This window comes from Pipistrellus kuhlii, unplaced genomic scaffold (assembly GCF_014108245.1).
Source record: "Pipistrellus kuhlii isolate mPipKuh1 unplaced genomic scaffold, mPipKuh1.p scaffold_m20_p_3, whole genome shotgun sequence".
Lineage (NCBI taxonomy): Eukaryota > Metazoa > Chordata > Mammalia > Chiroptera > Vespertilionidae > Pipistrellus > Pipistrellus kuhlii.
The window spans coordinates 98,964,840-98,978,149 of NW_023425529.1; the positions used below are offsets into that span (position 1 = coordinate 98,964,840).

The 13,310-nt window shown below is 41.3% G+C and overlaps 1 protein-coding gene across 4 annotated transcripts in view; it reads right to left on the reverse strand.

The window, feature by feature from the left end:
* The window catches only part of PROSER1 (proline and serine rich 1), a 67,670-nt gene that overhangs the window by 13,330 nt on the left and 41,030 nt on the right, over nucleotides 1-13,310 (reverse strand). For 3 of the 4 annotated variants that reach the window (XM_036455533.2, XM_036455531.2, XM_036455534.2), the window contains one exon: nucleotides 8,994-9,038. The exons of the other annotated variant lie outside the window; for it this stretch is intronic. In XM_036455533.2, the coding sequence (XP_036311426.1) occupies nucleotides 8,994-9,038 (45 nt within the window). The remainder of the gene's footprint in view (nucleotides 1-8,993; nucleotides 9,039-13,310) is intronic. 4 annotated transcript variants of the gene reach the window in all.

Here is a 13,310-nt window from a genome sequence, read left to right on the forward strand (position 1 = left end):
AAGTGCCAGGTGACACTGCAAAGTAATTTTGCTTCATAATGACTCACCATCACACACTTCAAAACCAATTAAAGACGAGTTAAAAGATCTTGCCTGGGAAGTATTAGCCCGCTGGCTATATTCACAAGACCCTGTTCCTTACGATTACCACTTGTTCCGATCCTTGGCACACGCATTTTCTAAGCAGCACTTATAAACATACGAAAAAGTGGAAAATTAGGTCTCTGAATGGTTTGCCTCAAAACAAGAAAAGTTCTATTGGGATGGTATCCACAAATTACCTGAAAGATGGTGGAAATGTGTAGCTAGTGATGGACATTATTTTGAATAAAGCACATTTGATGTTTCTCTTAAAATTATCGTGTTTTCTTTGATTACAAAATCCACATTATTAACTGGTACACCTTGTATATGCTGTCTACAATAGACCCACTCAGGACAGAAAACATACACAGGGTGAAAATGAAAGAATGAAAAAATTTTTCCATTCAAATGGAAACAAAAAATAATCAGGGGCAGCAATACTTATATCTGACAAAATTGAAACAAAGGCCATACAAGAGATAAAGAAGGTGATCTATAGTAATAAAAGTGTAATATGCAAATCAACCGAACAGCAGAACGACTGTCCAGGTGACCACACTATGACACCCACTGGTGCCAGGCCAGCCAAGGCAGTTGTGATTCGATTGGTTGGGGCTCCCACCATCGCCCCATAATCGTCCCATAGAGGGAGGGCCCAGGCCACCGTCCGGAGGGGTGATGAATCAGGGAGTTCCACGATCATCCCAAAGAGGGAGGCCCAGTGGGCTGTGGCGAGTGGGCAGGGCCTCCCTCTGTGGGGTGCAATCCATTGCGCCAAAGAAAGGGGCCCAAGCTACCCCACGGTGGCACAGTGGCGGGTGGGCAGGACCTCCTATTGTGGTGGTGATCCATTGGGGAGCCACACTCAAGTGGGCAGGGCCTACCTCTTTGGGGTGATTGATTGAGGAGCCCTGCATTCAATTGCTGGGCTTCCTGACCATGAGAGGGCACAGGCTGGGATGAGGGATCAATTTCATGCACCAGGACTCCAGTTATATAATAAGGGACTGATCCAACAAGTAGACATAACCCTAGTAAACATGTATATACCCAATATAGGAGCACAATATACTAAAAACAAAACAAAACAAAAAAAACTCTTGGAGGATGTTAAGGGAGAAGATGGATAGCAATTTAGTTATAGTAGTGGACTTGAACCCACCTTACTGACATCATTGGATAGATCTTCTACACAAAAAAATCAACAAGGAAACCGCAACATTAAATGTTGACTAGAACATGTCGATTTAATTGATATTTACAAAAAAATTCATCTTGAAACTGCAGAATATACATGTTCACTAATGCACATGGGACATTGTCAAAGATAGACCATATGGCCAAAACTGGTTTGGCTCAGTAGATAGAGCATTGACCTGCGGACTGAAATGTCCCAGGTTCGATTCTGTTCTAGGGCATGTACCTTGGTTGCAGGCACATCCGTAGTGGGGGTGTGCAAGAGGCAGCTAATTGATGTTTCTCTCTTATCAATGTTTCTAACTCTATCCCTCTCTCTTCCTCTCTGTAAAAAAAAGAAAAAAAAATCAATAAAATATATTTTTTAAAAAGATAGACCATATGTTAGGAAAGCAAATAATTATCTACAAGTCAAGAAGACTGAAACCATATCAAGCATGATCACAATGGAGTGAAACTGGAAATCAACTATAATAAAAACATACACATGGAGACTAAATAGTGTGCATCTATAAACCAGGAGGAGGTTCAATTCCCAGTCAGAAAACATACCCAGGTTGTGCGCTTGATTCCCAGGGGTTGGAGGGATGCAGAGGCAGCCAAATAATGATTATCTCTCTTCACTGATGTTTCTAACTCTCTCTTCCTCTTTGAAATCAATGAAAATATATTTTAAACAAAGAAACAAAGAGTGAGCACACAAATAAATGAAATCAGAAATGAAGATGGCAAAGTAATAACACAGAAACACAAAGGATTATTAAGAAAATACTATGAACAACGACCTGCAAATAAATGGGACAACCTGGTCAATTTGACAAACTCCTAGAAAGATACTATCTTCAAAACTTCAGTAGGGAAGAATCAGAAAACCTTAATAAAGCAATAAAAACTAATGAGATTGAAGTAGTAATAAAAAAATTCCTAGTAGACAAAAGTCCTGGACCAAATCACTTCACAGGGGAATTTTACCAAACATTCAAAGAATTAACACTATCCTCCTCAAAGTGTTCCAAAAATTAAAAGAGGAAGGAAGACTTCCAAGCTCTTTATAAAAGGCCAATATTATCCTAATTCTAAATCAAATAAAGACACTACAAAGATAGAAAATTACAGAACAATATCCCTGATGAATGTAGAGGTTAAAACCCTCAAAATATTAGTAAATAGGATCCAGCAATATGCTAAAAAGATTACACACCATGACCAAGTAAGATTTATTCCAGGGATGCAAGGCTGATAAAATATTCACAAATCACAAAGGTAATATATCACATCAACAAAATGAGGGATAAAAATTACACGATCATATAAATAGTTGCAGAAAGCATTCAACAAAATCCAGTACCCATTTATGCTAAAAATTATCAGCAAAGTGGGAATGGATAATAAAATAATAAAGGTCATATATGACAAACCTATAGCCAATATTATACTTAGCTGGCAAAAACAAAGTGTTTCCCTTAAGAACAGGAACAAGACGGAGATGTATGCATATGCATCCTTATTCAAAATAGTACTGCAAGTCCTAGCCACAATGACCAGAAAAGAAACAACAAAAGGCATCCAAAATGGAAAGGAAGATGACATATTTTACATTAAAAACTATATAAAGAATCCAACAAAAATGACTATATTTAATAAATGAATACAACAAAGTAGCAGGATACAAAATTAATGTCCAGAAATCAATGGCATTATTACATGATAGAGGCCTGGTGCTGGAATTTGTGCACAGGTGGAGTCCCTCAGCGTGGCCTGTGGGCCAAAATTGGTAGTCCAATGCTGCCTGGCACTCCAGCGTATCCTAACCAAGCTGCGCCTTGCCAGTCGTGAGCCCTGCATCTGGCACCTGTCCCGAGTGGGGTGGGGATGGGGCTGTGATGCAATTGGTCCTCTGGACAGGCGGTGGGATGCCCAGGAAGGCCCAGGATCCGTATTTTTCCTGCTGTGAGTAGCTGCAAAGTGGCTTATGTGTGTCACCCCTGCTCAGGAGCCACCTGAAGGCTGCTTTTATATCGTTTCTTCTTACAGAGCACCTAGGGAGGGTAAGTGCCCACAGGGCCCAAGGCCGACTTCCAAAAGGCCAGCAGAGCTGTTGGGATCGTGCTAGCAGCACCGGTCTGTTGGTGCCTAGTCCATTCTCCAGAGATTGGACCTGCAGGACTACTGAGGGGGTGACTGCCACCCAGCTGGTGGGCTGTAAGGATGGGTCAATCAGCTGAGTGGCACTCCTGCTGTGGGAGCACACTGACCACTAGGGGACAGCTCCTGCATTGACTGCCTTCTGGTGGTCAGTGCACATCATAGAGACCAATCAACCAGTCATCTGGTTGTTTGGTTGCTTAGGTTTTTATATATATACACTAGTGGCCGGGTGCATGAAATTCATGCACTAGGTAGGGGGATGTCCTTCAGTTCGGTCTGTGCCTTTTCACAGTCTAGGATAGGGGTGTCGAACTCAATCAGAGAAGGGGCCAAAATCTAAAATCCAGCCTAAATCACGGGCCGAATGGTTTACTGAACAGTCATAAACTGTCATTGTGATGGAAACGCAGCGGAGTGCAGTGATGACAGCGCGGTGCGGGCCACATTGCAAGGTCTGGCGGGACGGATTTGGCCCGCGGGCCTTGTGTTTGACACATGTGGTCTAGGAGCTCCATGATTGATAACCCTGTAGAGGGAGGTCCTGCCGACCACCGCTGGCCGGTTAGTCTGGGCCTCCTTTGGGGGAGATCATGGAGCCCCCTGGCCGATGGCCTGGGCCTCCCATTGTAGAGCAATCATGGAGCGATGGCAGGGCCCCCTGACGAATCGCATTACAGCCACCTTGGCAGCAGCAGTCAGTGCTGGGTCGCCGCAGCAACCATGACCCAGGAGGGACCAAGAGGTCAGCAGTTCAGCCCTCTCGCTAGTCCCTACCCTTTCAAGCTGCTGCATGTGCAAACTGGCATTCAGTTGTCCATTCAGTTGTTTTGGAAATTATGGACCCTGGCTCTTTATTTATTAGGATAGATATAGATAGTGAATTTTCAGAAAGAGACTAAAACACAATCCATTTACCATCGCAACAACAACAAGATATCTAGGAATAAACTTAATCAAGGAGGTAAAAGAACCACTGTATTTTTCCATGAATAAGGTGCTACTTTTTCTACAAACAGGCTTCCTCTAATCAGGAGCCTTATTGTTACTGACATCAACTGATGCCACAATTGGAGGTGGAGGTAAAGAGTGCATAGATGCAACAGGGATGGAAGCTTTATGAGCCCATAAAGATTCCAAAAAATAAAAAGATACCAGTAAGCTATTGTCTTACTCTGCAAAATTCAAACTGAATGCAATTAGCCATGCAAAAGAGAATGGAAACGGAGCTGTAGGGAGACAATTTGGACCTCCTCACACTGAGTGTATAATCAGATAGCAGAGAAAACAGAAGAACAACTCCTTAACATGCCAAAAAAAGAAGAAAGCCTTTAGAGGAAAACAAGCAAAATGGGCAAACTCGGAGTAGAGGCTTAAGACTTGGATTGTGGAGCAATGCCAGAGTGGCTTATGTGTGTCACTCAAACTTATTCAATGTCTAAGCAAGAATGTTTGCAAGTGAAATGAACATTGTTGATTTTGCACGAAAGGCAAAATGGTGCTTCAATTTCATGAAGAGAGAAGGCTTGGCCATGAGAACACTAACAAGTTAGCTGAGAAAATGCCACCAGTTTATGGGAATGATTGCACATATATAGACAGTGACTCAGAAGATAGCAGTGATACAATAAAAGTTAAGAAATTGAATGTCTAGAACTAATAGTGATGAAGAAGAGAGCAGCGATGCAACAGAGGCTGAATAAAGTGATATGCGGCATAATATCACAGTACTAGTATGTCAACATTACCTGCGGTAATCTACACTAATAAAAAAAAAGAAAGATGCAAATTGACCATACCTTTGCGATGTCCACCAGCCAATCAGGAGCAAGTATGCAAATTAACAAAACAAAAAAAAGATGGTGTCTTGCCTATGCAGGCGCTGAGCAACTGGGGGTGGAACACTTGTGTCGCTGCCATGGCGACAACATAGGCGTTCTACACCACCCCGGGTGCACGGGGAAGGGTAAAGGGTAGGAGACTGTGTGTGTGTGTCCCTCAGCCCAGCCTGCACCCTCTCCAATCTGGGAACCCTCGAGGGATGTCCAACTGCCAATTTAGGCTGGCTCCCAACAACTCGCCTGCCTCCTGCCCCCAACCGCTTCTTCCTGCCAGCCTGATCACCCCCTAATCATTCCCTTGATGCCTAACTGCTCCCCTGCCAGTCAAATTGGCCCTAACCGCCCACCCCTGCTAGTGTGGTCACCCCTAACTGCTGTCCCCTGCAGGCCTGTTCCCTCCCAACTGCCCTCCCCTGTTGGCCATCTTGTAGCAGCCATCTTATGTCCACATGGGGGCGGCGATATTTGACCACATGGGGGCAGCCATCTTATGTGTTGGAGTGATGCTCAATTTACATATTACCTCTTTATTATATAGAGTAGGGGTGTCGAACTCAATCAGAGAAGGGGCCAAAATCTAAAATCCAGCCTAAATCGCGGACCGAATGGTTTACTGAACAGTCATAAACTGTCATTGTGATGGAAACGCAGCGGAGTGCAGTGATGACAGCGCGGTGCGGGCCACATTGCAAGGCCTGGCGGGACGGATTTGGCCCGCGGGCCTTGTGTTTGACACATGTGATATAGAGGGATGAACTGGGATTTACTCATGATATGTAAGGTTGGCTGATTATATGCAAATCACCTAACACAATATACTACATAAACAAAATGAAGGATAAATATCATACAATATCATCAATAGATGAAGAATAAGCATTAGAAAAAACCCAGCATCCCTTTATGATAAAAACTCTCAGTACATTGGGAATAGAGGGAATATACCTCAACATAATAAAGACCATATAGACAATCCCATAGCTAACATTATTCTCAATGTTAAAAATTTAAAAGCATTTTCCTTAAGATCAGGAACAAGATAAGATAGATGTCTACTTTCACAACTTTTATTCAATATAATATTGAAGTTTTAGACACAGGAATCAGACAAGAAAAAGAAACAAAAGACATGCAAATTAGAAAAAAAGTAAAACTATCATTATTTGAAGATGACATAATACTATACAGAAAGAAACCTGAAAGTTCCCACCAAACTACTATTAAAACTAATAAACAAATTCAATAAAGTAGGAGGCAAAACTAATATTCAGAAATTAGTTGCATTTTTATATACCAAAAGCAAACTACCAGAAAGAAAATTAAGAAAACAATTGCATTTATAGTTGCATCGATAAAATAAAATAAAATATTAGGACTAAATTTAACCAAGAAGGTAAAAGACCTGTACTCAGAAAACTGTAAGACATTGAAGAAAGATATAGAGGATACAAATAAATGGCAAGATATGGGTAGGAATCAACACTGATAAAGTACCTATACTACTCAAAGCAGTTTACAGATTCAAAGCAATCCCTATCAATATACCAATGACATTTGTCATAGAATAAGAACAAATAATCCAACAATTTATAATAAAAAGACTGAGAATAATGAAAGTAATCTTGAAAAAGAAGAGAGTTCAAGTTATCATGCTACTTAATATCAAACCATGCTACAAAAGGCTATATTTATTATTAATCAAAACAGCATGGTATTGGTATTAAAAACTAAAATTAGCTCAAAGAATCAGAATAAGAAGCTCAGAAATAAACCCACATGTATGTGGTCAATTAATCTATAACAAAAGAAGAAAGAATATACAATGGGGAAAAAGACAGTCTCTTCACTAAATAGTGTTGGAAAAAGTAGACGGGTGCAAGAAAGTACCTTGATCATTTTCTTACACCATATACAAAATAAACTCAAAATTAATTAAAGACTTAAATATAACAACCCAAACCATAAAACTTCTAGAAAAAAAACACAGTAAATTCTTTGACAATGCTCTTAGAAATATTTTTGGATATTATCTACTCAAGCAAGAGAAACAAAAGACAAAAAAATTAGACTACATTAAACTAAAACATTTTTACAAAGGAAACCATCAACAAAATGAGAAGACAACCTAATGAATCAGAGAATATATTCTCCAATGATACATCCAATAAATGCTTAATATCTAAAATAGAAACCAAACTTATATAACTTTGCACTAAAACAAACAATCTGGTTAAAGAATAGGCAGAAGACACAATATAATACATAGATGGTATATTATATAATTGTACACCTAAAATCTGAATAATTTTATTAAGGAACTAGAGGCCCAGTGCATGAATTTGTGAGGTCCGGCTGGCCTGCCCTGATTGGGGGTGATTGGGACAGGCTGCCTGGGGACAGAGGACATAGGAGTTAGCTGGCTAGCCCTGCCTTTGGTCAGCCTAATATGCAAATTGTCCCTTCAACCAGGAGTTCGAGCAGGGGTTAGGGCCAGCCAGCAAACCGCCAATGGGCCCTATCCCAGGGGCAGGGCTGGCCAGGGGTAGGGCCCATTGCTGGTTTGCTGGCCAGCCCTAACCCCTGCTCAAACTCCTGGTTGAAGGGACAATTTGCATATTAGGCTTTTAAATATCTGTGTTTTCTGATGGTCTTAGGCGACCCTGATAGCGGTTCTCAACCTGGGTTGAGAACTGCTGCCGTAGAGTCTAAGACCATCGGAAAACACAGATATTTACATTACAAATCATAATAGTAGCAAAATTAGTTATGAAGTAGCAACAAAAATAATTTTATGATTGAGGGTCACCACAGCATAAGGAACTGTATTAAAGGGTTGCGGCATTAGAAAGGTTGAGAACCACTGCATTAAGGGATGTCTAACTGTCAGCAGTTAGACATCCCTTAGGTGGAAGTCGGACATCCCTCTTGCAATCCAGGACCCCTCTTTCCTTACTGCCCACCTGCCATCGCCACTGTGCTTGCCGGCTGTGAGCCTGGCTTCTGGCTGAGTGGCGTTCCCCCTGTGGGAGTGCACTGACCACGAGGAAGCAGCTCGATTTGAGCATCTGCCTGGTGGTTAATGTGCGTCATAGTGACTGGTTGTTTAATGTTCGGTCGATTTGCAAATTAGGATTTCATTATTTTAAAATATTTATTATTTTACTATATATACACACACACACACACACACATATATTATAGTGCTAAGTGGGTATTAAACTTATTGGATCTCTAGAAATTTATATAAATGTCTAAGCACTCTTTTGTATACTTGAAATTTAATATTAAATGTCAACTGTAATTTAAAAAGTAAAAACCTTTTTTTTTAATTAAAAGAAATTAAAGTAGTATCTGACATAATGTTTTTCTCAAAAAGAGTTTTTATCACATCTATGTTTTATATCAAAAAGAAATGAGGCTTCTCTATAATATACTGTAAAGTGAATGTAGATATAATCTACCTAGCAGTTAGATTACATTGAAAATGTTGCAAATACAATACAAAGACATATGGTTAATTTTAAATTCAGTTAGCATGTGCATTTCATAATATATATATAAAATGTACACTATTAAGTCTCTTTTATCAAGTACTGATCAGTTAAATTCTTTAACTGACAATTTTCCCTAAAGCATACACTCAATTCAAATTGTTATCTGTGAATAACAACTGAGCACACAATCAAGACAGAAATCAGTTATATCTGAATCAAATTTGGTACTTACTTTGATTCTGTGTAGGTTTTGACTGACTGGAAAGGTCTTCATTTTCTATATAAAAATTAACAAACAAGAAGTTAATTTCAAGTTTTAGTCAAATTATTTAACACCATAATAATAATCAGCAACTGGAGCCAAATAAAGAAAAATCCAGGATATGTATGTATACTATGTTAGGAAAAACCACTTATGCCAAGAGGAGCTGGGGAGGAAATAAGAATCATAGTAATAACTATATATAGAATAATAGGATCATGAATAATTGATCCTACAACACCTGCCACGTTGCTCCTTCACTTGTAAGGTTTTGAATAAATATTGTCATATTAAAGATACACTAGAAGCCCGGTGCACAAATTCACGCACCAGTGGGGTCTCTCAGCCTGGCTGTGGGATTGGGCTGAAACCAGCTCTCCAACATCCCCCATGGGGTCCTGGATTGCAAGAGGACATAGAACAGGCCAATGGACCCCACTGGTGCACTATTGGGGCCGGGGAGGGAGGTGAGAGGTTGGCCAGTCAGGGAAGGATCACAGGAGGGCTCCAGAGTGTGTCTGGCCCTTCTTGATTGGTCTCAATAGGCCGGACCCTAGAAGCAAACTAACATACAGGTGTCTACCCCCTGGTGGTCAATGCATGTCATAGTGAGTGGTTGAGCAGCCTTAGCTTATCATTACGCCTTGATTGGTTAAACGACCAACTGGCCGACAGGACACTTAGCATATTAGGCTTTTATTATGTAGGATTTAAGAATACTTTTTGGAAAGATGATTGGCTACATAAACCATCCAAAAGAAAGTGTAGCCTGTATATGGAATGCAGAGAGGAGCCACTGGCAAAGCTAACAGACAGTCCCTTCTGGGGACCACTGCCACAACAGCGGAACAACTCTAAAGCGGAAGGCAGATGTATGTAGAATCCACTCCTATCCGAGGAACCAATTTTGCAAGCCATGTAGATCATCGAAGAAAACAGAAAGTGGCCCTGCCCACTTGTTGCACTCAGTTATGAAAAAGGCTCTATGCTAGAAAACTACCCTAGTTTGGACTGAGTTGAAGCCCATGAGACTGATAACCTAACCAACACTCCTTTGCACCCACCATGGGAAACTATTGGTCAAAGATAAAATAGAAAAAAAATACCTCTTATTGCTTGACAGTAACTGTCCAAGAAACCAATAATTCAACATGCATAAGATCAAAAGGGAATACACAAGCCCTGTCATGGTCAGCCAAAAACAAACACACACAAACACACACACACACACACACACACACACAAACAACACCACACACACGTAACTTGTTTAAAGAACTTAATACAAACGAACAACTGGGACAGATGATGTCTATCAATTGGAGATGCAATAAAAGAAAAAAACTTTAAAAACCTATAATACAAATTAAGAATACATATAACATTGTAAGATATAGCAGAGAAGGTAAACACTTTATAAAAATGTGACTCCAAATTACTAACTATAAAGAATGGTGAAGATTATAAATATTATCAAAAGCTAAATAAGAAAAATAAAATTGCACTGAAAATGGCAATACTGCAAAAAAATAGATATCATACATGGATAAGTGACTTAGAAGACAAATACAGTGCAAAATAAGAGTATTTGAGAAAAAAGAACAGGTGAAAAACCACTAATTAAAGGAACAATAAAAACAAAATTTCCTAAACCTTAAAGACTTGGAGTTTAACTAGCCAAAGGGCTTACAGAGTTATAGGAAGAATTATACACCTAGACATTTTGTTGAAATATCTGAACTCCAAGATCCAAGGCATTTCTGAACTCTAAAGATAAGGAAACTTTTATTTGTGAGATTTTAGAAAGAAACTAAGGTTCTGATAGAGAAAATAAAATGAACTGGAGTTGGTTTCTCATCTATAGCACTATATGTGTCCTTTTTGAAGAAAGCACTTGAAACATTTTCCATTAAAAGAAAATTAGAATGAACATATCAGGAAAGGAAATCAATGAACAGGAGAAATAGTAAGAAGCCATAAATTCAGAGGCTCAGAAGTAAAAATGCATAGAATTCCAAGAAAAGATAAATGGATTAAAAAAAAAAGAGCAAATATGAAGTCAAATGATGGAGTGTAAAACAACCTTTTTTTTTTTAGAGGTAATGTATACTGACAACCATAAGAATATGAAAGTGATCACTAGTAATGAAAGATAAAATTTTAAAGCTAAAAAACTATTATCTATATACCAGAGACCTGGTACACGAAATTTGTGCACTGAGGGGTGACCCTCAGCCCAGCCTGCACCTTCTCCAATCTAGGATCCCCCAGGGATATCCCTGCAGGATCGGGAGTAAACTGACAGTTGGACATCCCTCTAACAATCCTGGACTGCTGGCTCCCAACCGCTTGCTTGCTTGCCTGCCTGCCTGCCTGCCTGATCAGCCCCTAACTGCTCCCCTGCCAGCCCTATTTCCTCCAACTGCTCTCCCCTGCAGACCTAATCTCACCCACAACTGCCCTCCTCTGCTGATCTGGGCACCACAGTGGAAGCTGTGCAGAGCAGCAGCTGAGGGAACTCTGGAAAAGCTGCAGGGAGCAGCTGAGGGGACCTGCTCCCCTACGGGCTTAGGAATCTCCAGCAGCAGGCATGGCCCCTGGCATGGCTGCAGGAACCACAGCAGCAGGTGCACAGAGGGGCTGCCAGACCTCCTGAACCCACAGGACCCCAGGAACTATGATGGCAGGTGTGCAGAGCAGCTGGACTTGCACCCGTTGTGCACGCTACCATCTTGTGACAACGTTATGGCATAAGGGTTAACTTGTATATTACCACTTTATTATATAGGATATACTAGTAAAACCCTAATACGCAAGCAGAGCGAATGGCAGAACAACTGAACAACTAGTTGCTATGACATGAACCAACCACCATGGGGTGTGTGCAGAATATGGTGGGCATCAGCAATAGCAGGATGGTGGAGCAGTTGAGTGGGGACACCAGACCAAGGCAGGGTGCCAGTCGCTGTCAATAGGCAAGCCTCTGGTGGTTACTAAAAATTTTTTGCTCTCATGCACCATAGTCCCACTGGGCACTTGCACCTTCTGCCGGTGCCAGCCTCATTTGCACCTGTAGCTGGCACAGGAGCCACCATTCACACCTGCTTCATACATCTGGCACCAACCCCAATCGCTTGCCACTGTCAGTGGGTATAAGAGGTGGCTGCCAGCCCCCAACACTCCTCAGGACTTCTCGACCTCACCCTGCTCCAGAGGGGCGATTGGGGCCAGCAGCCTCTTCTTATACCCTCTCCCAGGGACCACACTGCTTGCACCCGCAGCCAGCTCCAGAGTCACCACTTGCACCTACTACCAGGGCCCAGGACCAGTCTCAATTACTTGGCAATGTCAGCAGGAGCAAGCAGCAGCCGCCAACCCCAATCACCCTGAGGGTTTCTCCACCTCCCAAGTTCGTGAGGGGTGATATGGGCAGCAGCTGCTGATCGCACTTGCTGATGGCACTGGACTCACTTGCACCCCTGATGATGTCAGCCTCCAATTACTTTGCGCCATCAGCGGGTGCGAGCAGGGCTGGTGCCATCAGCGCATGGGAGTGGCAGCAGCAGAAGCAGGACTGCCAGGAGACAGGGAACCAGGGGCCATGACTGGGAGGGACCAGCAGGGTCGTGGAGGATGGACTGAGACACCCAGCCCCTGTGCCCACCGCAGCCCCGCAGCCTCGTGACCCACAATTCTTTTCTTTTTTCTTTCTTTCTTTCTTTTTTTTTTTTTAAAGATACAACTTCTAGCCGAAACTGGTTTGGCTCAGTGGTAGAGCGTTGGTCTGCGGACTGAAAGGTCCCAGGTTCGATTCCGGTCAAGGGCATGTACATTGGTTGTGGGCACATCCCCGGTAGGGGGTGTGCAAGAAGCAGCTGGTGAATGTTTCTCTCTCACTGACATTTCTAGCTCTCTATCCCTCTCCCTTCCTCTCTGTAAGAAGAAAAAAAAAAAGATACAGCTTCTATTTATTTATTTTAATTAAATTATTAGTTCCTTTCAAGGTGTAAAAAATTCATCCACTGGGTCCCTAGCATAAGAATAATAATGAAAAAACAGTAAAATAGAAGGAAAAAATAAGAAAATTTTTTTAACTTTACAGTTGTTTGAAATTCCTATTAAGTCTCCTCACTGACTTAATAAATAGAATCCATTTATATATAATTTGTAAACCAAGTAACCTACCAAATAAACAAATCTCAAAAATATTTGAAAATATGTAAGAAAAAACTCTTGTAAAAATAAAAACAAAAATGAGTTAGGACAATATTAATAAGGCCTGGTAAA